The sequence below is a fragment of the Dasypus novemcinctus genome, chromosome 25 (genome assembly GCF_030445035.2).
Source record: "Dasypus novemcinctus isolate mDasNov1 chromosome 25, mDasNov1.1.hap2, whole genome shotgun sequence".
NCBI classification, from domain to species: domain Eukaryota; kingdom Metazoa; phylum Chordata; class Mammalia; order Cingulata; family Dasypodidae; genus Dasypus; species Dasypus novemcinctus.
Genome location: NC_080697.1, coordinates 14108082 through 14133286, shown reverse-complemented (window position 1 = coordinate 14133286; position 25205 = coordinate 14108082). Strand labels below are relative to the sequence as shown.

Below are 25205 nucleotides of genomic sequence, written 5' to 3'. Positions count from 1 at the left end.
TTCTTGATTGTTCCTTCTACTAGGGGCTGCTTGTTTTATGGTCCTCCTGGCACAGGCAAAACTTTGGTTGCCAGAGCATTAGCTAATGAATGCAGTCAAGGAGACAAAAAAGTAGCTTTCTTTATGCGAAAAGGAGCAGATTGTTTGAGCAAGTGGGTTGGTGAATCTGAACGGCAACTTAGGCTTCTTTTTGATCAGGTAAGAGATACCTGCTAATCTGAGAATGTCTTTACAATGTTTGATAGAATTTAGTCTGCAAAGACAAGCTGTTATTTCTTCCTGGTGGATTGTCCCTTTTTAAAATACTTAATGCCCTTGTATCTTTTATAACTTTTTTGCTTTTAAAGGCCGTTTTTTCCCATATTAGTATAGCTGCCCCTGTTCTTTTTTGGTTATTGTTTGCATGGAGTAGCTTTTTTCCGGCTTTTCAGGAAACTTTCAGCCAGTTTGTATCCTTGAATCTAAGGTAATCTCTTCTAGACAGCATATGGATGGCTCATGTTTTTCAATCCATTCTGTCAGCCTATATCTTTTGATTGCGGAGTTTAATCCATTCACATTCAATGATATTACTGTAAATGGATTCCTTAGTTCCACTATTATTCTTTGGTTTTCATATACCATATCTTATTTTATCTGTCATTTTACTCTTTTGATTATCCTTTCTGCTATTCTTGCCTTCTACAGTCTCCTTCAAGTCTCTCCTTTTTCTTTTGGGCTGTAAGTCTCCTTTTAATATTTCCTGCAAAAGTGGACTTGTTTTTACAAACTCTCTTAGTTTCTGTTTATTTGTGAAGGACATTTTTGATGGATAAAGAATTCTCAGCTGGCAGTTTTTCAGTGTTCCAATTATATCATACCGCTGTCTTCTTGCCTCCAGGGTTTCTGATGAGAAATGCACGCTAAGTCTTACTGGGTGTCCCTTGTATTTGATGGTTTGTTTTTCCCTTACTGCTCTCACAATTTTCTCTTTATTTTTGACATTTGACATTCTGATTAGTATGTGTTTTAGAGTAGGTCTATTCAGATTTATTCTGATTGAGGTACGCTGCACTTCTTGTACATGTAAATTCATTTTTATCATTAGAATTGGGAAATTTTCAGCCATTATTTTCTCAAATCTTTCTGTCCCATTCTCTTCTCTTCCTGGAACTCCCATGACACGTATGTTGTTGTGTTTCATGTTATCATTCCACTCCTTGAGCCCCTGCTCAAGTTTTTCCATTCTTTTCTCTCTCTATTCTTCTGTGTTCAATTTCAGCTCTTCTGTCTTCCGTATTACTTATTCTTTCTTCTATCATTTCAGGTTTGCTTTTGTATGCCTCTAATGTTTTTTGATGTCACCTATTGTATCTTTCATTCCTATGAACTCTGTTATTTTTTATTCAGGTTTTCAAAATTTTTTTGCTCTCTCAGTATCTTCTTGATGTCCTTTATCTCTTTATCCATGTTGTCTTTCAACTCTTTCATTGATTTTGGAAATTTGTATGAATCTCATTGGTTAGTTGTCTCAAATCCTATGTCTCATCTGGGCTTTGATATATTCCTTTCCTTGGGCCATTTCTTCCATTTTCTTAGTATGGCTTGTAGTTTTTTGCTGATGTCTAGGCATATGGTTATGATAGTTTACTGTGATGGTCAATTTCTCTCTAGTCTTAACTTTAAGTTCTGGCTTTATTTACTTGTGTGTTCCCAATTTCTTTGTTGGTCTAGCTCAAGGTTTGGCACGAAAGGTTTCCTTCCATGACTTTAACTATTTCAATTCCCTGTCTTCTTACCTTCATTGTTTCTGATGAGAAATTGGCACTCAATTTAATTGCAACTCCCTTGTTAATAGCGTGTTGCTTTTCTCTTGCAGCTTTCAGCACTCTCTCTTCATTCTTTGCATCTTACTATTTGATGAATATGTCATGGGGCATATTTCTCTTCAAGTTTAGGAAGTCCTTTGGGCTTCCTTTCTTTGCATAGTCATGTCCTTTGCTAAGTATGGGGTGTTTTTTGTCATTCTTTCTTTGAATATTCTTTCTACTTCTTTTTTCTTTTTCCTCCTTGTGAGATTCCTGTAATGTATAGATTGATATGCTTAAGAATGATGCCTATTTTCATTAAAAAAAAATTTTTTTTTCCCTGCTCCTTATCCTGACTTATTTCAATAGTCTTGTCTTTGAACTCACTTATTCTTTCCTCTGGTAGCTCTAATCTTTTGTTGAAACCCCCAAGGAGTTTTTAATTTCAATACTTGTGGTCTTCAACTCCAGTATTTCTTTTTGTTCCATTTTTGAATTTCAATTTCTTTATTACCATTCTTATATTGCTCATTATATTCCTACCATCCTTTAATTTTTTTTTTTCCATATTTTTCTTCATCTCTTTGAACATAGTGGAAGTCATTTTTTTCTAGTCTTTTTCCAGCATGTCAACAGTTTAGCCTTCTTTTTGTTTTCTGGATTTTTATCCTTTATTTTGAATTGGTCATCATTTCCTGTTTCCTTTTTGGTCTTGTAATCTTTTGTCACATACTGTACGTTTTAATATTCTGAAATGTAACTCTGGGATATCTGTTTCTTGAGCCTGTAACTACTTGGTGTTATGACAGAGATTTTCTTGTCAGCTCTCTTATCAGGAATGTCATCCCTTGACGAATGCAAAGTACAGGATCTTCCCTGTCTTTTCTGGTCCTGTGTCTTTTCTTGGGCTTGTGATTATTAGTGGCTTAGGAGTTCCCTGTTCATAGGAGTTTGAATGCCCCCTCTGCTTCCCAGGAGACAGGTCTTCTCCTCTCAGATATTCCACTGACTTAAAGCAGATAAGTCTTTGACCTAGACTTTCCCCCTCAGTAGTTTGTTATGCTGCTTTTGTTGTCTCAGGTTGCTTTTCCCTGTACAGAAGATCTTGCAAGGTGGCAAGGTGGCGTGCAGGGGCACACTGGAGAGGATCTTCCCAAGAAAGTCTTTTCCAGCCTGAATAAGCCCAGGGACCCGTAAAGTGCTGACTTCCTCCAAACTACCCTGGAGAGGGAGTAAGGGGGGGATCAGGAAGGACTCTAGGAGCCTATTCCAAGGCTCCCCAAGCTGCTATTTTTTGCCTCACCTAGGAAATATAGCCCTTCAGCTGTCTTCTGCAGCTCTGAGGAAGCATACTGTTCTTTAAGTCTTCTCTGCTGCCTTGGTCTGGGGCAGGTTGGAGTAATGGCCGCTCTCAGAGTTGGGCCTGCAGTGATCCTTAGGTGCTTATCTAAAGCTTTGATCAGCAGCTGGTCCATGTCTACCCCAACTCTTGGGGAAATGGACTTTTATGTCTCTCTTGTCATCAGCAAGCTGTCCCACTGTCCAGACCTCACTGTTGTCTACAGCAGGAGTGGGGGATGAGCACCAGTAACCACCAGGCAGAGAGAGCAATTTATTGGCATTTAATTTAACTTCCTCTTACTCCCCCTTTCCTTGCATGCTGTACAGTGTTCTACTCGACTCTGGTGTTTAGAAGTAGTTGATTCAGACAGTTCTTGCTTGTTTAATAGTTGTTCTGGTAGAGGGACTAAATGCTTGCAGCTTCCTACTCTGCCATGTTCCCACAATCCTGCTCTTTAAAGTTGTTTTGAAACATAAAAAGATGTACATTAATTTGAGTAAATGATATAATAAAGAGTTGTCTGTTGTCTTCTAATATTTATTCACCTTACATCAAGTTAGGTTTCTTCTAGATCAAAGAATTAAACGAGAAAAATGACATTGTGAATGTATCAGAAGAAATCATGGGATAATATTTTATATAATATCAGAATAGGGAAGGTCTAACTATGAAAGAAAAGACTGAATATATAAATTTTTTGAAGGCTTGCATTAGTAACAAAATATCATCAATAAAATTGAAAGATAAATAATACCCTTGCGGAAAAGTATTTGCATTTGCTTCCACAGATTGAAGGCTAGTATTTAAAATGAATAAATAGTGCCTAATAATCAATGAGCAAAACCAGTGACACAAGAGACATGAATAAAGAAAATGCACAGGACTTTCACAGCAAGAGCAGTATATGTGGCTCTTAAAGCTATGAAAACTGCTCATCTTCACCAATAGAAAAAAAAAAACAAAACTGAAATGAAATATTCTCCACCCTAAAGCATTAGCAAAGACCAAGAACTTTGATAATACATTTTCGGTGTACATCCTTACATATTGCTGGTAAGAGGGTAAATTGGTATAGCAATGGAAGGCAATTTGCAAATATATAACTAAATTTGAAATGGTCTCTGCCTTTTGAGTCAGGTGTTCCATTTTTAGAATTTATTATATAAACATGTTTATACTCATGTGAAATGTGCACAATTATGTACTGTCAGTGTTGATAATAGAAAGAGTCTGAAAATGGCCTAAATGTCTGTGAGCAGGGAACTAGTTTAATTATGGCACATACATTGTGATATTATGTAAACTGTTAAAAAAGAATTAGGCATCATTCTTTACCCAAATTCAATCCTCCTGTAAAGTTAAGTCAATCAAGACAGTGTAGTATTGGCTATAGAATAGACAAAGCAGATCATTAAAATAGAGGAGACATTCCAGACGGAGACCCACACAAATCTATTTGCCTAATCCTTATAAAGGAGCAGTGGCAGTTCAATGGAGAAAAGTGCTGGAACAACTGGACATCGATGTTCAAAATAATGAATCTAGACCCAGATCTTACACCTTTTACCTAAAAGTAAATCACAAAGTATACAATTTCTAGAAGATAGTAGGAGAAAATCTAGGTGAGCTTGGGGTGGTGATGGCTTCTTACCTGTACCACCATAAGCATGTTCAGTAAAGAAAAATAAAATTAATAAATTGGACTTAATTAAAATGGAAAACAAAAGATGCTATTAAGAGAATGAAAAGACATACCACAGACTGAGAAATTATTTGCAAAATACATATCTGGTAGAGGACTTGTATCCAAAATATACTGAGAACGCTTAAAACTCCACATTAAGAAACAAAGAACCCAATTACCAAATGGCAAAAGATCTGAACAGATACCTCACACAGATGGCAAATGAGTATATGAAAGGATGCTCAACATCATGTCATTAGGAAACTGCAAATTAAAACAACATATCACTACATACCTCTTAGAATGACTTAAATAAAAAACACTTAAAGCACCACACACTGGGCAAATGTGGAGCAACAGGAACTCTTACTCATTGCTGGTGTGAAAGCAAAACAGTACAGGTACTTTGGAAGGCAGCCTGGCAGTTTCTTACAGAGCCAAACATAGGCTTACCTTACAATGTAGTACTCATATTCCTAGGGAGTTAACCAAATGAGTTGAAAACTGTTGACCACACAAAAATCTGCATATGAATGTTTATAATAGCTTTACTTATAATTGCCCAAAATGGAAGCAACCAGATGTCCTTCAGAATGTGAGTTGATATACTGTTACATCCATACAATGAAGTATTATTGAGGGAAAAAGAAAGTATTATTGAGGAATTAACAGTCAAGTTACAAAAATATTGGGAGGAATCTTAAATGCGTACTGTTAAGAGAAAAAAGCCAGTGTCAAAATACAGTTGGTTCCAACTATATGACATTTTAGAAGGGCAAAACTATAGAGATAATAGAAAGATCAGTGGTTGTCTGGGGTTAGGAGGTGGAGCCCAGAGCATTTTTTAGCGTAATGACACTATTCTGTATGATACTGTAATGGTGGATACATGACATTATGGATTTGTCAACTCCCATAGAACTGTACATTACAAAGAGTGAACCCTAATATAAACAATGGATTTTAGTTAATAGTAAATCAGTATTGGTTAATCAAATGAAACATGCACCACACTAATGCCAAGGTATCAATAATAGAAGAAACGGTGAGTATGTGGGAACTCCCATATTTTCTGGGCAGTTTTTCTGTAAATCAAAAACTGCCTCAAAAAATAAAATCTATTAAAAAAAATATGAGGCAGGGAAGCGAATTTGGCCCAATGGATAGGGTGTCTGCCTATCACATGGGAGGTCCAAGATCAAACCCAGGGCCTCCTGACCGGTGTGGTAAGCTGGCCCACGCACAGTGCTGATGTGCCCAAGGAGTGCCGTGCCATGCAGGGGTGTCCCCCGCGTAGGGGAGCCCCACTCGCAGAAGTGTGCCCCATAAGGAGAGCCACCCAGTGGGAAAAAAGTACAGCCTGCCCAGGAATGGTGCCGCACACATGGAGAGCTGATGCAGCAAGATGATGCAACAACAACAAAAAAAAACGAGACACAGATTCCAGGTGCTGCTGACAAGAATACAAGTGAACACAGAAGAACACGCAGCAAATGGACACAGAGAGCAGACAACTGGGGGGAGAGGGGAAAGGGGAGAGAAATAAATAAAAAATCTTGAAAAGAAAAAACAAAACGATTAGTAGAAAAAAGCCCACCAATAAATGTCATATTAAAAAAAATGAGGCAGATCTTTATGTCCTTATGGAAGATAACTGAGTTATATTGTTATATGATAAAGGTGGAGTTATATGATTAAAGGAGCAAGGCGTATAGCATGCTATCATTTGCGTTTAATAAAACATTTTCTTGCATGTGTAAAAATAATATGTATGGAAGAATAAACAAACTGAAAACAGTGGCTGCTTACTGGGAGAAGACGTTGTGGTTGGAGACTGGGGTGGGAAGGAGATTTTCTTTTTCCTGTATATTCTTTTATACCTGCTGTATGTTGTACCATTTGCTAATATTTCATGAAAAAATAAAGATAAAATTTTAAAATGAAAACTCAAACAACAAATGAACATTTGTTTTCTTTTTACCCTAGGCATATTTGATGAGACCTTCTATAATATTTTTTGATGAAATAGATGGATTAGCTCCAGTTCGCTCGAGCAGACAAGATCAGATCCATAGGTAAGTTTTCCTAGTCTGTTATGTTGAGTTTTTTTTTCACTCACTGGCTTAATATTTAGCCTTAGTCCTTGGCTAACTTCTGTGAGGCTTACAAAGAATTTAAAAATGTAATCTGTGTACTTGAAGAAATTTTCAGTTTTAATAATGATATTTAAGGTTAAGTTTGAGTGACCAAGAGATGTGGAAATGATCTGAAGAGGTATGAGTAAGTTCTGGAGAGGAGCGATCTTTCCAAAGAGTTTATTTCTTCTAGAACTCTTTTGGGTGGAGAAGGCATTAAAGGATATATTTATTGAGCACATACTGTCAGTTATATGTAAGATACTTGTCTAGACAGTTGAGAGGGAGCAAAAATAGTTTTTCTTCTAGTATGTTACAGTTTAAATGATGAAATGAATCTAATGAATAAGTTTAATATAGAGTTAGAAATAGTTTATTCAAGGACTTATGTTCCTGGGACTACAGCAGGCTGAATTATTTGGGCCATATCCCCCACTGAAAACAGCTAAAAATTCTTGAATTGAAAACCAAGATATTCTCTGTAGCATGGAAGAGCTGACAAGATGATAAAATACCTGGTTCGAAGCTGAACGAAAATAAGAATTCTGAGTAATAGCTGAAGTGATAGTTGAAGTTCCTTTTTCCTTTAAGGCATTTTGCTGAATTTTGATGACTTCTTAAGGTTAGGTATTCTTTTGGTAGTTTGCTGCTTTCCACTCCTCTGTGTGGCTATCTTTCTCTTTGTCATTCTTCTTCTGACTGTGCCCATATTTTCTCCAAGAACTCTAGTCATGTTGGAGTCAGATATCCTATTTACAAATCAGTTCATACTCACAGGACTGGAGTTGGGACTTGAACATGTGTTGTGTGTGGGGGTATGATTCAGTCCATAACAGGTACATACACATTTATTGTTGTTATGTCTTTATGTTGAAGTCATCTTCTTATCATTATGAAATGCCTATCTATGGTAAAATATTTTGTTTCAAAATCTATTTTTATCAGCAATTAATTTAGATAGTCTAGCTTTCTTACGCTGTGTGCATGGGATATTTTTTCCTCTCATCTATTTTCACTAGAAAATGTTTACTTAAAATGTTTTTCTTTTAGATATTTGATTGGGTCTTTCTTATTCTGACCATCTCCATCCTTTTTATTTAACTGTATAATCTGTTAATGTTAAATAATCACTTATTTGGTTGATTTCTTGTTTTCTCCTTGTCTCTGCTAGTTTTTTTGTTTTCTTTTCCTATTTCTCCTTTCTTGTCTCTAAAAAAAAATTTTTTTTTGGAAAGTTTTCCGTTTCAACTTAGATTTTCTATTGAATTTGAATGCTTTATTGAGGTATAATTATACAATAAACTGCACATATTTAAAGTGTCCAATTTTGATAAGTGTTCACATAGGTTTACACCTATGAAAATGTAATGCAATCAAGTTAATGAATATATCTATCTCCCCACCCCCAATTGGCGTTTACATTTTATGATTATTAATACACTTATGTTTACAGCTGTCATCTTGATGATTGTTTTCTCTTTGTCCTATCTGTTCCTCACTTCCTTTTTCCTATTATTCTTCTGCATTAATTGAATATTTTTTTATGAGTGTACATTATCTTTTATTGGCTTATTAGCCATGACTGGTTTCACTGTTTTATTAGTAGCTTTAGGGTTTATATCAAATGATGATGTATCCTTTTACATATAGTATAAGAACCTTAAAATAGTATACTTGAATTTCTCCTCTCCTGAGATTTGTGCTATTGTTGCCATACGCTTTAATTTTGCAATGTTATAAACTTTAAAAAAATATACTTTTAATTTATTTTTAAAAGATACATAGATCACACAAAATGTTATATTAAAAAATATAGAAGATTCCCATATGCCCCACTCCCCACACCCCTCACTTTTCCCACATCAACAACTTCTTCCATTAGTGTGGTACATTCATTGTACCTGATGAATACATTTGGAGCACTGCTACACAGCATTGATTATAGTTTATGTTGTAGTTTACACTCTCTCCCAGACCATTCAGTGAGTTATGGCAGGATATATAATGTCCTGCATCTAAACCTTTAAAGAGATATAAATATTAAAATTTAAAAAATCTTAAATATTTATTCATATAGTTGCTCTGGTGTTTCTTATTCTTTTGTAGGTATCCATGATTCTATTCTGTAACATTTTCTTTCTTCCTGAAAGATGTTTAACATTTCTTTTACTGTGGGTCTATTCATGATAAATTATGTCAGCTTTAAAATTTCTAAAAAAACCTTTATTTAACCTGTTTTTAAAAAGCAGCTTTATTGAGGTATTTTTATATATCATAAAATTAATTTATTTCAATTGTATAATTCAATGATGTTTTCAGCAACTTTACACACTGTTACAGTTATCAACATAAATAGATTTTAGGATATTTTTCTCTCCCTAATAAGATTCTGTATACCATTTACAGTAGATCTTTGTTCCCACCTCCAGCCCCAGGAATCAGTAATCTGTTGTCTGTCTCCCTAAATTTGTTTTTTCTGGTCATTTCATATAGGGAATTATATAATATGTGGTCTCTTATGCCTGGCTTTTTTTTCACTCAGTAAAATGGTTTCTAGGGTCATTATGATAGAGCTTATGTCAGTAGTTCCTTCTTTTTTGTTATATTCCACTGTATAGTATTCTGACTGTATAGTTAAACCACACTTTGGATGAACATACAGGTTTTTCTAGTTTGGGGTTATTGTGAAATATGGTGTAATTAACATTCATATGTATGTCTTTTTGTGGACATATGTTTTCATTTCTCTTGGGGAATTATGTACCTAGTAATTGCTGGGTTGTGTGGTAGTGTTTTATGTTTACATTTTTGGGAAACTTAGCCTTTGTTTTTGAAAGATATTTTCTCTGGATAGAGATTCTAGGTTGATATTCTTTTTCTTTTCAACACTTTAAAAATGTTGGTCCACTGTCTTCTCACTTTACTGATTCAATTGGGAATTCTGATGTCATATTTACCTTTGTTTCTTTGCATATAATGTATCTTTTTTCTTCTGACTTAATGGTTTTTTATTGTTTATCACTGATTTTGTATAGTTTGCTTAATGAGTATCTTGGCAGAGTATTCTCCATTTTTCTTGTTCTTGGATTTAGTTTTTGGACCTGTGAATTTATAGTTTTCATGAAATTTGTAAATTTTTGGCCCCTATTTTTCAATTATTTTTCTGTTCTCTCATTTCTCTTCTCCTTGCCAGACTTTAAATAAAAACAAAGCAAGATTGCTGCATATTAAACAGACTCTCTTATTTCTTTATTTAATAACAGCTTTATTTAGATATGATTCATTCATTTATACAGTACAATTCAATGAATTTTAGAACAAATTCATCACCCCCAAAGAAGTCTTTCAGATTTTAGCCATCACTCTTTTTTTTTTTTTTTAAAGATTTATTTATTTATTTAATTCCTTCCCCCCCCCCCCCAGTTTGTCTGTTCTTGGTGTCTGTTTGCTGCGTCTTGTTTCTTTGTCCGCTTCTGTTGTCGTCTCAGCAGCACGAGAAGTGTGGGCGGCGCCATTCCTGGGCAGGCTGCCCTTTCTTTTCGCGCTGGGCGGCTCTCCTCACGGGCGCACTCCTTGCGCGTGGGGCTCCCCCACGCGGGGGACACCCTTGCGTGGCAAGGCACTCCTTGCGCGCATCAGCACTGCGCATGGCCAGCTCCACACGGGTCAAAGGAGGCCGGGGTTTGAACCGCCGACCTCCCATATGGTAGACGGATGCCCTAACCACTGGGCCAAAGTCCGTTTCCCTAGCCATCACTCTTAAACCCGCCATCTACCTTTCCCAACTCCCATCCCCATCTTTCCATAGGCAGCTACTAATACGCATTGTTTCTTTAGACTTTTCTCTTCTGTACATGTAAATGGAATCATGTAATATATAGCCTTTTGTGTCTTTTACTTGGCATAATGTTTTCAAGTTCATCATGTTGAAGCAAGTATCAGAGAACTTCATTCCTTTTTGTGATTAAATTTTCCATTATATGGATATGTTACATTTTGTTTATCCATTCGTCAGTTTGTGGACATTTGAGTTGTTTCTACCTTTTGGCTATTGTGAATAATGCTACCAGAAACATTCATGTACAGGTTTTTGTCTGGATATATGTTTTCATTTCTTTTGGATGTACCTAGGAGTGGAATTGCTAGATCATGTGATAATTCTATATCTAATCATTTGAGCAACTGCCAGAATGTTTTCCAAAGTAGCTACAACAATTTACAATCCCAGTAACAGAGTATGAGGGACTCAACTTCTTCATATCCTCCCCAACATTTGTTAAAATTTTTCTTTTTTATTATAGTCATCCTCGTGGGTGAGAGTAGTATCTCATTGTGGTTTTGATTTGCCTATCTCTAATGACCAATTATGTATTGTTTATCTTTTTGGAGAAATGTTTATTAAAATCTATTGGCTGGGGAGCAGATGTAGTTCAGTGGTTGAGCGCCTGCCTGCTTCCTGTGTAAGAGGTCCTGGGTTCAATCCCCAGTACCTCCTAAAATAAATAAATAGATAAATACATAACTTAAAAATTTCATTGGCTGCTTTTAAGTTGGGTTGTTTATCTTTTTATTGTTGATTTATAATAATTCTCTTTATTTTCGGGGTACTAGACCCTTAAATATATGATTTGCAAATCTTTCTCCTAACGTGTTTGTTGCTCTTTCACCTCCTTGATAATGTTCTTTTAAGCAGAAAAGTTTAAGTTTTTGATGATGTCCATTCTATCAATGTATTCTTGGAATACTTTTGGAAATGATTTCTTTAAATTACTTCACCTTGCATTAAGACATAATCATGTCACAATTATTTTATTAGCATTTAAGACTTATAAAATTATTATAAGCAGTTTTTTACAAACTTATTTTTCTTTCTTTCCTGAAAAAAATTTTCAATTTTGCCTGAAACTTTTTTTTTTATAGCTCTATAGTGTCAACCCTTCTTGCTCTTATGGATGGATTAGATAATAGGGGCGAAATTGTTGTTATTGGTGCTACAAACAGACTTGATTCTATAGATCCTGCACTCAGGAGACCTGGTCGTTTTGACAGAGAATTCCTTTTCAACCTGCCTGATCAAAAGGTAAGAGATTTTGTTTTCAGAATATTAAAATTTATGTATAATTTGAATTTGAAGCACATATATCCTTTGAGAGTAGTAATTTATGAATTTTCATTGTTCAGATTTTGCTGCTTATGGGATATCTTAGTTAATAATTCAGAGGAAAGCTCTTGATTAGGTTACTATATCTGCTTATTTGATATTTTCTTTAGTTCTCCAGATTGTTGACGATTTTGTTGTATGGCAGTTCGTGTGTCTGCGGAAGTATAGTTGGCCAAATTGGCTTTGCTTCTATAAAAACGATGTTTTCATAGAATATTGGTGGTTTATTAATAAGTGCCAGTATCCAAATTTTCATGAAAATCACCATAACATCATATTTAATTAACAACACAAACATTTTGCATTACAATGTAAAGTTGTTTTTTTTTTTAAACAATGAAGGTATAAATAAAACAGGGCAGTGTAGAGTCATTGATTATGTAAAATGTTATTTAATATGCTGTGAAAATATCTTTTTTCCTGATTCTATTTAAAATTTTAATAATAATTAGTCTTTGACTGGTTTAACCTTTGACTCTTCATTGGGAACTCATGGGTCCAGAGGAGAAACGTATTTGAATATGTACTTGTTGATATCAGGCTCTGAACTTAGATCTTTATGTGAAATGCTTGGTTTAATTTCAAATGTATGAAAGACTTAATTTATTGGGACAGGCTAGAATACCATAGGGAAACCAAGGCAATGACTTCGTGTGCAGAACAGTTAGTATCTCAGTTTGTTATTAATTTGCACAGCCTCTAAGCAGTTGTCTCAGATTTGTATTGACAGCCCAACTTGCAGTCTTTTAATTGGCACCAGGTTTACTTAGCTTTGTCAATACAGAAAACATAGCGTACACAACACCACTTTCATTGCACTAAGCACAGAGATGTGCTTAGTTGTAGGAGACAATGCTAAAATGAGTTCAGCCTTCACTAATATGGGGAGCCATCAGCTATCATGTTTTGGACATTTAACCACAGTCCAAGCACAGTTTCCAGACTCTAACATTACCCAGAGAATGAGTGTGCTTAGTTTGTTGTTTGTTTATTTTAAGGAGGTACCAAGGATCGAAACCCGGGACCTTTACGTGAGAGGCAGGCACTCAACCACTGAGCTACACCCACTACTGTGTCCTTAGTTTAAAAAAAAATCTATTTTAAAGAAACTTTAGATTAAATAAATATTACATAAAGAATATAGGGGATTCCCATATATCCCTTTTCCTTACCTTCCCTCACTTTCCCACATTAACAACATCCTTATTAGTCTGGTACATTTGTTACAATTGATGAACATGTATTGAAGCATTGCCACTAACTGTAGCTTATAGTTTACATTATAGTTTACACTGTCCCATGCAATTTTGTAAGTTATGACAGAATATAATGGCCTGTAACCCACTGGCTGTGTAAGCGACACAGTTGTCTTTTATATTGTCCTTGCCATGTAGGTTTCCAGGTCTGTATGTCAGTTCACAGCCCTTACAGTTTAGGAGCAGTCCACAAATCAGGAGTTCAGGAATAAAGTCTAAAACAGCACTGACCATTCACGTTTTCGGTGATGATGGAAATGTTCTGTATTTGCACTGGAAAGTATCCAACGTGATAGCCACTAACCACATATGGCCATTGAGCTGAGAAACTGAATTTTTAAATTCTATTTCTAATTTAAAATTTAAATTAGTGTTGCATGTAGTGGCTTCCCTGACATATAGTATGGATCTAGAGCAGAGTTTTCCACATTTATGTTAACTTTCTACATTTCGAGGAAATTGTGCTGTGAGACAGTAAACCTAAGATCATCTTCCCAGTACTGTATCTGTGGAAAAGGCCTAGGCTGGCCTTTCCCTTAGATAGTACTTAAGGTCATGAGACTGCAGGAGGTGACTAAATCTGTCTTAAGGAGCAGTCAGTCAGGTAAGAGAAAACTAGGAGGGGGGGTGTCCTGGAAGCCAGATGAGGAAAGTATGTTAGGGAGGAGGGCATGGTGAACTGTGTCACACTGCTGCTAAGTCAAATCAGATGATGACTGAGAATTGGGTATTGTATTTAGCATTCTGGAGGTCATCAGTAAACTGGAGCATTTTCAGTTAGAGTTCCAGAGTTTGACTGGAGTAGGTTTAATTTAATAGAGATTGGGAAGGGACGAATTAGAGATAGTGAGTGGAGGTCAAATTTCTGAGTTTTTCTGCAATGGGAGGTGTAGAAATGAGATGACAGATGATGGGGAAAGTGTAGAGAAGAGTAGGTGTTTGTTGTTTTGGAGAACTGTCAGCTTGGAATATCCCAAAAGAGGGGGAAATGTTGGTGATGAAATTGAAAAGGGAAAATTATCAGAGAGGTTGCTTTAAGTGGACAAGAGGTGATAGGGTTAGTGTATGAGTGGGAGATTGATCTTAGACAGGAACTGGATATTTTGTCTCTGAAAGTAGGGTGAACACAGAGTTTATGGGTGCATAGGCTGATAGATGATAGATTTGGTGTGGGAAGTCCATAGTAGTGTTTTTCTGATTGCTTTAATTTTCTCAGTGAGTTAGAAAGCAATGTCATAAGTGAGCTTGAAGATATGGAGAAGATATACACTAGACTGCTAAGAGAAAGGCATAATGAATGGCTTAAAGAAGCATTAGGTCAGTAATAAGAACCCATTTGGGTCATTAATTTAAAGTGATACCAGTCAGTATCTCATATTAGTCCTGAGGTTTGTTCTTTGAACAAGTAAAATATTTTAAACAGTAGGTCTTGATTCCAAATTTGAATAATTTTCTTAGATCTTTTGTTAGCTCAAATACTACATGTCTTCTTTGTGGAGTAATGCTTTTTAATTTCTTTAGTTTCCTCTTCCTCCTCCTCCTCTTCCTTCTTCTGCTTCATCTTTATCATCATCATTATTGTTATTAGTGTGTGCGTGTGACTGTGTATTTGTGAAACCTGGAAGACAACGGGGTAAATTTGCCTTTCACTCTTAATAGTAGAAGCCACTTCCTATCTGAGGAAGCCATTTGACTTACTATTCTGTATGCCATATAGAATAAACTATGTAATAAAACATTTCTTGCTTTAACTCTTTTTCATTCTATATCTTGTTTTCAGTATGATTTTAAAAAAAGAGACTGATTAGGTTGTATAGGGAAATAACATGGCACTCAACTGTTTTAGAGATGTAGAGTTAATTTTAAGATTTATTGATAACTTTCTGACCATAGGGCATTAATTTCATTTTTTTTGAACCATTGTTTACTTATTTTGTAAAATGAAATAACAAATCTTTTTTGAGTGTCTTTCAGCTTAAATTTTTTAAACACGCTTTTGATTTTTAAGGATCTTTTAAACTTTTTTTTAAAACACTCTGCTGCTAATGAAATCATTGTAGAGTCTTTAATATCATCTTTCAGAATAGATAAGCTTTCAGAATGACATTTCTTTTGTACTTTGACTTTATGCCTTTTTAGTGTCTGTTCAGGCAGATACTTCAAATTGGAAGAAGATAAGTGTCATAACATGCCTTTATTTTTGGTATCTCAGTGCTTAACTTAGAACTTGGAATTGAAACAATAGCAGTTGATTCCAAATTTTTCAACTTTTTGAGCAAGATTTATCTTGATGACTTTTAAGTTCTTTTTATTTTGGTACTAGACCCAATTTTCATATCAAGCCTGTAAGATACTGTTCTCGTGGTTATAATTTGCTCCTGTCACAGCATCAAGAAGCTTAGGTAGCGATGTTGAGGGGACTAGTGTTTTCAAGTTGTTTACTCCCCAAAGAAGTGTTTTCTTCCCAAAGAAGGCAAACAGGAAAAAAAAAAATTCTAATCTAACTCTTAATGGTAGTAGTATCTGTTCTTTATGGATTTTTATACTTTGCTTTTTCTTTTCTTTTACTCTGGGAAATAAGTTGAGTTTATTTTATAACCAAGACATTAAAATCATTGCTGTACTATACAGTCAGAATTTGACGTAGGGGATGTCATTTTGAGAAAAAATTAAGATAAAATTGTTTAAACTTTTGATTTTTCAATGAATTATTTTAATGTTTACTGAAATTACCTGGAAATATATGGAAAGCCAAAGCATCAGTTCACTTACAGAAGATAATAATATGCCTTATACTTAATTATTAGTTGGATATTTTTAAAATTAAAATTTATTTCTAGTTTCAAATTGCCTGTCAGCTGTCTGTTTAGTCACAATACCTTATAAATATTCTAGGGGCCACATTTTGTGAAATCTGAAGTTTTTATAAAAGTTATTATAGTGTTAAATTTTCTACTTTGCATATTTTTAAATGTTAAAAATGATGTAATGAAAAAGTAAAGTTTAGTTTTAAGTTCTAGTCTTATAGTAATAACTAAGTTGTCATGTGCCACTACTGAAGTTCCTTCACCTCTGAAAACCATAAATATCTTAGTGAAATAGAGACCAGATCTCTACTCCCTAGAGTTACTGTGGAATCAGACTTGATGTGGATGCCAAGGTGTTTAAACTTCTCTTAAAATAAATATTTTTTGTTTCTGTAATTTGGTTAGTCAAAATTTGTTCCAGCTAATACATTTGAGGGGTTGGTGATACTTTATCTGTACTTTTTTTCTTAGGCCAGAAAACACATTTTACAGATCCATACCAGGGACTGGAATCCAAAATTGTCAGATGCTTTTTTAGGCGAATTGGCTGAAAAATGTGTCGGTGAGTGCTGCTCTTGAGTGCTTTGATTGTCATTGTTTATTCTACTCAGCCTCCCTTTCTCCTGATATTTGGAATTTGATTGAGTGTAGTTATGTCTTTGTGCAATAGATGGCTCTGCCTTTATCTTAAAGTATTCTAAATATTTCATTTAAGGTTTGAATACTTCTAAATTAGAATTTTTTGCTATTGTTTGTTAACTGTTTGAGTAACAAAGTTCAGTAGTAGTATGCCGTGAATTGAGTGCTTGATATCCTTATTTATGGCATGCAAAATATTACTGTATTCTATAGTGGTGGCTGCTTTTAGGATTTGTCTCCTTTTGGAAATTTTACTCCAAAGTAATTAAACGAAGACTTGGGAGAGAAAGGTTCATGTCAAAAGCAGGAGAGAAGATTTTTACCTTGCAGATTACACAGTGAGCTCATCATCATACCTGAGGACTGGAAAGGAGCTGGATGTGAGAGGTCTTCAAAGAAAATAATCAACAGCCACTGCTATCTTCCCAAAATATAAAACTTCCCAATTTAGTATTAAATTAGTCACAGTGGAAGATTGCCCCACAGGGTAAATGAATAATACTGTCCTAAAAGGACATGGTGAAGACATTTCATGTATATAGATGATCTTATAATAGGAGATGGAATTCAGGATTTTGATTTTAATTAGGTTTGAAATAAAAATGGATACAGTATTAAGCAAGTGAATAAACACATAAGTATTTTTCCTTCATTCTGTTTCCCTCTTTTATCTTTTTCTTCTCATTTTCTCAAAAATATAAATTCTCTCCATTAACTTTTAGCATTAAGAAACCCCCAAATAAGTCCATAACAATCAATGGTCTACTTGGGAAAAGTGTAAAGTTACCAAAACCAAAAAGAACAACTTAGTTCAAAATTCATTGTAATCCACCATCAAATAATTAAAACTTAAATAGAACATTAGTCCATTCAGTTAGCTACATCCGAATTATCCTCTTCATCCACAGGGACTTCCATCTCCGATGCAGCATCCCTCAGCTTTTGAGCCACAAAGACCTCGACATCTTCTGGTGAGGAGAAAACGTAAATCTCTCCAGCACTACTCCAGTTTAAGCTTTGCCTGGTATAAGAGAGCATGCGCCAAACCCATTTCATGTAAATTTGGCTTGACCTTTGCAAAGCCTTGTGCTGCTTTATGGGAGAGGGTGGTATATTGGTATAAATCCAGTCTTTTCCCTTTTGAAATTTGACCCTTTTTATTTCCTGCTACTTTTATGATATTGTGTAGAGCTCAGATCAGACTGGAAAATCCTTGTAGATTTTCTGTGAATTTGTCCCAGAATAATTCTTAACTGAAATAAACAGAATACTTAGAAATTTGGAAATTCCCTAAAATTAGGTATATTAAAATTACTTTCTGTTACCCTTTTTACCATCTGAAATATCATATACCTTAATTAATTCTTCATACTAAATATTAGAATTTTAGTTTCCTTTTGCATTTCTTTTCCAAGTGATTTATTTTAGCTTTTAGTCAGTTTCTTAAGTCTTAAGACATAATTTTTTACAGGGCTGTAAAAGCTCGTGTGTGTGTATGCGTGTGTGTGGGTGTGTATGCATGCGCAGAATCTGCTTATATATATTGTTATCTTTCTGGAGAGTGACATAAATCCATTATAATTAAAAGAATTCTATTTTTGCTTATGACATTTATTAAGAAATCCGTTCAAGTAAAAAAAAAAATCAAATACAGGTCTTTAAACAGAAAGGAAATAGTAATAAATTTTAAATCCACTATAAATTAGTTTATGTATCCCAAACACATTTTAATATATAAGGGTTCAAGTCAGAGAAATTTATGCCAAACAAAAGAGTTTGCAGTCTTGATGAATAACTGCGAAGATAGATGACCTTTTGTTAGAGGTCATGGATTTGGTAACTTTTACCTTGAAAGGAATTCCCAAGAATTTAGAGGTTTTGCATAGACAATGGATAGGAGGTTTTTTGTTTGTTTGTTTTTTTTAGTAGTTTCTTGTTTTAGAGTTACATTTTTTTCATTTAAAAAAATTTTATTGAAGTATATCATTCACACATGAACACATAAGCAATAAGTGTGTAGTAAAAATTGTGAATTTACAAAACAAACATGCATAGCATCATACATGGTTCCCATACATCACCCCACCACCAATACCTTGCATTGTTGTGAAACATTTGTTACAAATTATGAAAGAGCATCATCAGAGTATTATTACTAACAATAGTCCTTATAATAATTTGGTATGTTTTCCCCCCATCCTACCCTTTTTTAGTTTTTATTCATAAACCATACACTTTGCTTAAAGTGTACAGACACTGGCATTTGGTATAATCACAGAGTTGTGCTTTCATCATGAATGTGATTTTTAAGTGGTGAAAATTTCAGCAAATGTACCTTGGTGTAGAGAACGTTTAAATAAATAGTAGGCGCTTAAGGTTAATTCTCTATTCTATTTTCACGAAGAGGGCTAAAACAGTGAAAGTAAAGCAATTATGAGGTTTCTATCTTGTGGGTCCTTGTTATGTTTGATGTTATGTTGTGGATCCTCTTTGTGTTTGATGTTTTACTGAAAACAACAACAACAACAGCTTGATAACATTTTGTTGTGATCTTCTTTCTAGACTAACCTCTCTAAATAGCTATCTTTGTAGTATCTGCAAAATTTCCATCCAGATAGCACTATTCAAGGATGGTCTTTCTCTGGTATCTAGATATTTGTGTTCAGGTCAGTAGTAGAATTGTAATGGTAGAATTAGTGTAGTTTTTAGAGTTCTTAGGAAAGGGGTGTTTGTAATTTCTTTGTGAACTTTTAACTTTTTAAAAGCTGTAATAAATCTTCAATATTACTAAAATGATCATATAATTTATTGTCCAACCAGAGAGCGAAAAGGCTTACTCTTAATTATGACAGAACAAAAGACATAAACCAGGACATTTGGTCACCCTAAATATAATCCATGTTAACCATGGTTATAATATACTTTTAATTCTGTTTTAGAATCTAGTAAAGGAAGCTTATTAAGTCAGTAGCTTGCAACTTTTTGTGTGTATATCAGAATCACTTGTTAAGGTTTCTCAAAAAATTTATGCTCTCAGCCTCCAAGAGATTATAATTCTCTAATTTTGTTGTGAGGCTTGGGTATCAACATATTTTGTTTAAGTTGCATGGTTTGTTTGTTTTTTTTTCTTTCCAGATGAGTATTAAAGGATGAGGTAAACTAATAATTCTCACTCACAAGCAAATGTGAAGAAACTATTTCCTATCTTTTATTATCTATTGATTATGAAAATCTACTTGAAGTTTACTTCTTCAAAGGGGATCTATTATTGTTGATAAACTTTTTAATTGTCTAGAACAAATTAGGAAAAAATGAATACAGTGTTATTATGTATGTAATCAACATATGTTATTAGCCACACATAAACATATAGGTAACATTTACTGCCTAAAATGTCTGTTAGTGGCTAATTTTTTTCCGTTTTGTGTTAAATATTTTTGAGCACTTTTTAAATGCTTGGTTTTTTAATTTAATTTAAAATAGGACCTTACAGTAACTGGGTACCTTAATAACTGTGTATATTTTTCTCTACTGAAAAAAAATTAATGTAATTGTTTATAACTGAAGATGATAGTATTCTTTACTTCCTCTGATTTGGCAGACAGACTTCATGTACTCTGATCACATTTATAGGTTGTTTTAACATGAGCTGGTATTCTGCACTCATTTTGTCGAACCATTGTAACAAATATGTAAGCCACAGGAAAAGATAATTTTTTTCCTATATTTATTCATTGAGAAATAGAAAATACAATGAGACTAATAGTAAATCCAGTTATTCTGAGAAATCATTTAGGAAATACATTGCTCTAATGGTGTACAGTATTAATGCTTAATTTCATAGTTTTATGAATTAAATTCTCTGAGGTCATAATAAGTTTTCTCCTAACTCTGAGAGCTTTCTTAAAGAATACAATAAAGAATGCAGTACTTTTCTATAGTTTTTCACAACTCTCATTTCTATTTTTACTTGCAGGGAATAAGTTGGTTTAATAATAAAAGAATTTAAATTTCTTAGAAAATACTTAAAAATCTGATAGTCACCCACTTTTTTTTGTAGTACATGATACCCTAGTAGTTCTATTTTCACAACTGTAACTTTGCAGTTACTCTCTTCTATTTTCACTCATTCTTTCACTCTTTCACTAACTCCACAAATACTTATTGGGTATCTCTTGTGTGCCAGACACTGATTTAGGTATTTCAGATATGTTAGTGAACCAAACAAAGATCCATACCCTCACATACCTTAGTTTGGGAAGCCAGACAATAAACACAATAGGTTAATGATATAGTATGTTAGAAGGTAAGTGTTATGGGGAAAAAAAAGTAAGATAGGGAGGGTTTTTCTGTTGTTTGTAGGCTTTGATTATTAACAGGATCATTTACCTTAATGATAATTGGGATAGAGTTAATTATAGATTGTATGAATGACTTGAATTTTGATTTGTATGCTTTTGTCCCTAGATGTCCCTTAATGGTCTTTTTCTGCCAGCTAATCTGGGCCTACTTCTCTGCTCATAGTTTTCCTGCCTCATCACCATTTTTATTTAAAGTATTCTGTAAGGTTATTGTGAGGTATAAAAAGATAAATAAACCTTATACCACTCTTTGCTGAGCTTAGAGTTCTATAACTAGTCCAAATAGTTCCCCCTGCTGGCATAACTGGTAAAGGTGAACAAATGTGAGTGTCATTGCTGATGTTAAAAAAAAAGTAAGGCCAGTCTGAGGTTTCCTTCATTTTTGGTAAAGACCTAAAAGTCCATGTTTTTATATACATTTGTTACTCAGATAAGTGAAATGACATAAAAGCATAAGGAGCTTGACCTATTGTTTAACTGTATAATCATTTAAATATGGATAATGCATGTTTATGTCTTATGTTGACATGCCGTTAGAACTAGATTATCAGTCATTTTATGCTAGAATGTATATATATAAAGGAAATAACTCTGGGAAACCAATGGGAACATTTTTAGCTTATCTTTAGTGCCTTTGGAACAGTTACAGGTAAATTAAAATTTTAAATTATAATTTTGGGAGAATGGATGTTAATTTACTAGTGGGTTGAACTCAGATTTGGTATTAGAGCAGTTTAATTTTTGAAACTTCTGCTTATATACTACTTTATATTACTCCTTTCTTTGTGTTTGGAAGTTAGTAATATTAGAAAAGTAATTTCTTTGTAAGTCTAATGTCTTGAGATCTAAACTAATCATTGGGAATATCACTAAAGAATTCAGATAGAGCTTAAAACCTTTGTAATTAGTGATTTTGACATATAACACATGGCGTTTTAACATTGATAGTTCATATTTTTGTTATATAAAATGTTCAAAACATTTTCAGTCTTACTGAGCATGTAACCCTTAATTCACTAATTTTATTAGGTTATTTTAAGTGGTCAGTTTTCATTTGTTGATAAAATTGTACGTGATTTTTGATTTAGTACTAATTATTACTTGAAAAGCTAAAGATAAGTGTGTTTGGAAAACATTGTCAGTGCCTAGAAGAATCAACTTATGTTATCCTTTTCCGTTTGTGCATTAGGCTACTGTGGAGCTGATATCAAGGCCCTGTGTACTGAAGCTGCCCTGATTGCCCTGAGGAGGCGTTATCCTCAGATTTATGCTAGCAGTCATAAATTGCAGCTGGACGTTTCCTCAATCGTGCTCAGCGCACAAGATTTTTATCATGCAATGCAGAATATTGTGCCTGCTTCCCAACGTGCTGTAATGTCTTCAGGACATGCACTATCTCCCATCATAAAGCCACTCCTGGAAAGAAGCTTCAACAATATTCTAGCAGTCTTGCAAAAAGTGTTTCCTCATGCTGAAATTAGCCAGAGTGACAAAAAAGAAGGTACCGTAAATAACTTTTTCATATTCTTAAAATGTGAAAAGTACAGTATTAAATAAACAAAATTTGAGTTTCCTCATAGGATTATTTTTATATGCTCTTTTATATGTGCCATGAACACTATATAGTCACTCATCACTGTATATTCCAGACCTAGTATACTCCCTGGTACATGGTAGGGACCCAGTGAATGTTTGGAGAATGAATGTTTGCTTGCTCTTGGGACATTCTGACCATCTTAATGTAGGAATTTTACTGTCTTGAGAAAAATTAGCTCTGATAATAATGACTTACATATATTTTATTATTCTAAAGTTCTTATATCTATTGTCTGTTATTGACAAAATAATCCTGTGGAATAGGTATTCTTATTATCCTTACCATATAGAGAAGGCAACTGGGAGATTTAGGAAGGTGATTTAACTTATGTAAGGTCGCTCAGTAAGTTCTGGAGCCTGCATTCAAAGCCAGGGAGCCTAACTTCAAAGTTCATGTTCTTAACTGTGTTGCTGTAATACTTCTCTGGATTCAGCTCATCAGTATATTTTGTTATTGGCATAGAGATTGGAGCAATACACAGACCATGGTTTTAAGGGCATAAAGAAGGTTAAACAATATAACTAAGGGGCTGTATAGAACCATAAAAGGGCCAAATATATCCTTTTGGAGGGGTTCGGGAAGATTTAATGAAGAAGAATTTTTGAGATGTACCTTAAAAAATAACTAGAATTTTAATGATGAGAAATAGAGGTTGAGGAAGGCATTCCAGGTAAATGGAACTTTTTGAATAAGTGATGGAGTAGGAAAGATTGAGACATATATAGGGTTTTCTGGTCTGATGGGAGCATAAGATACTATTTGTAGAGGATCTTAAATTTTAGCCTCAAGTTTATACTTTGGAACTGAGTGAAAAACAGAAAACTGCCTTTAAAAGCAAAGTACCTTGTACTTTGTTTGGCAGGTAGTCTGCACTAAACAGAACATTGTTCAATGAATTATATTGACACTTTAAATATTATATGTAGTAAAATATTATGAATATTGTTTAGTCACTGTAACAGTTCAATAGCACTATTAATTTTTTTTCCCCAGAACCTTTAATTTTTTTAGGGATAGAGTCACATGATTACTTGATTTCTTAAATTTAGCAAATAGGAAGTGGAACAAAATGTTTTATTGAATAGCTATGAGCTGGGCACTATACCACAAATTGTTCATTTCTTATTTCCGATTTTCATAACTAGAAATTTTCATCTTTCCTTCAGGTTCTCAACCTTTTAAAAACGAATATCTTCTTGAAAAAATACTATATTTCTTGCCTTCTCTTCTGAGAGATTATGACAGTCTCTATATCTACATTTGAGATTACCATTTTATGGTTTTATGGCATTGTTATCTATATTTTCTTACAATTTTTCCCCATAAGTATAAAGTATTGTGTTCTAATTTTTCTTCAGTTGATGGCACATACCAGTGGAGAAAAGAAACCAAATTTTATTTTAATTTTTAATAGTTTTAAAGTTATTTAAATGTATTATTCTGGTTTGTTTTGGTCTATAATATTTCCTAAGACAAATATCTTTCCTTTGTTTTATAAAATTATCATTCAGAAGGTACTCAATTATTTGCTAGGTTAATTAAAAAAAATAGTAGTTGTCTTAAATATTTAGATTTTAAAAGCCACTGAGATCTGTCTACCAGCACAATTCAGTATCTCACCTTAGAAAGCCTTCCTCCCTCCCTTTTTCTCTCCCTCCCTTTTTCTCTCCCTCTCTCTCTCCCTCCCTTTTCTCTCCCTCTCTCTCTCTTTCTCTCTTTCTCTGTAGGATTTCTGTCTATCTTCTTTTCTATAACCCCTACACATTTTTAGCATTGCTTTGTATTTGCATAAATTGGCACTTTTGATATGTATGTGTGAGGTATAACTATTAATACTTGATGTGGCCCAGGCAACTTTTTAAGTATTGTACTCTCGATAGTGATTTTAGTTCTACTTTAGTCCATTGAATAGTAAATTTAAGGCCCATATACAGCCCAATGCTACTTGAATGAGTGCATTTTCAAGATTAACTTTGTTCTGACTGAATTCTTTTTTTTTTTAAGATTTTATTTATTTATTTAATTCCCCCCCTCCCCTGGTTGTCTGTTCTTGGTGTCTATTTGCTGCGTCTTGTTTCTTTGTCCGCTTCTGTTGTCGTCAGCAGCACGGGAAGTGTGGGCGGCGCCATTCCTGGGCAGGCTGCTCTTTCTTTTTCGCGCTGGGCGGCTCTCCTCACGGGTGCACTCCTTGCGCGTGGGGCTCCCCCACGCGGGGGACACCCTTGCGTGGCACGGCACTCCTTGCGCGCATCAGCACTGCGCATGGCCAGCTCCACACGGGTCAAGGAGGCCCGGGGTTTGAACCGCGGACCTCCCATATGGTAGACGGATGCCCTAACCACTGGGCCAAAGTCCGTTTCCCTGACTGAATTCTTGATTCCACCTTAACTGGATTAAGTTTTCCTTAAAAAAAAAAAAAAAGTTGTGTGTGTTGTG

At 34.4% G+C, this 25205-nt stretch overlaps 1 protein-coding gene across 2 annotated transcripts in view; it reads left to right on the top strand.

Moving 5' to 3' along the window:
• The window catches only part of ATAD2B (ATPase family AAA domain containing 2B), a 245735-nt gene that overhangs the window by 116247 nt on the left and 104283 nt on the right, over nt 1-25205 (top strand). For both annotated transcript variants that reach the window (XM_058287681.1, XM_058287680.1), the window contains exons 12-16: nt 24-198; nt 6800-6888; nt 11869-12028; nt 16644-16734; nt 22362-22673. In XM_058287681.1, the coding sequence (XP_058143664.1) occupies nt 24-198; nt 6800-6888; nt 11869-12028; nt 16644-16734; nt 22362-22673 (827 nt within the window). The remainder of the gene's footprint in view (nt 1-23; nt 199-6799; nt 6889-11868; nt 12029-16643; nt 16735-22361; nt 22674-25205) is intronic.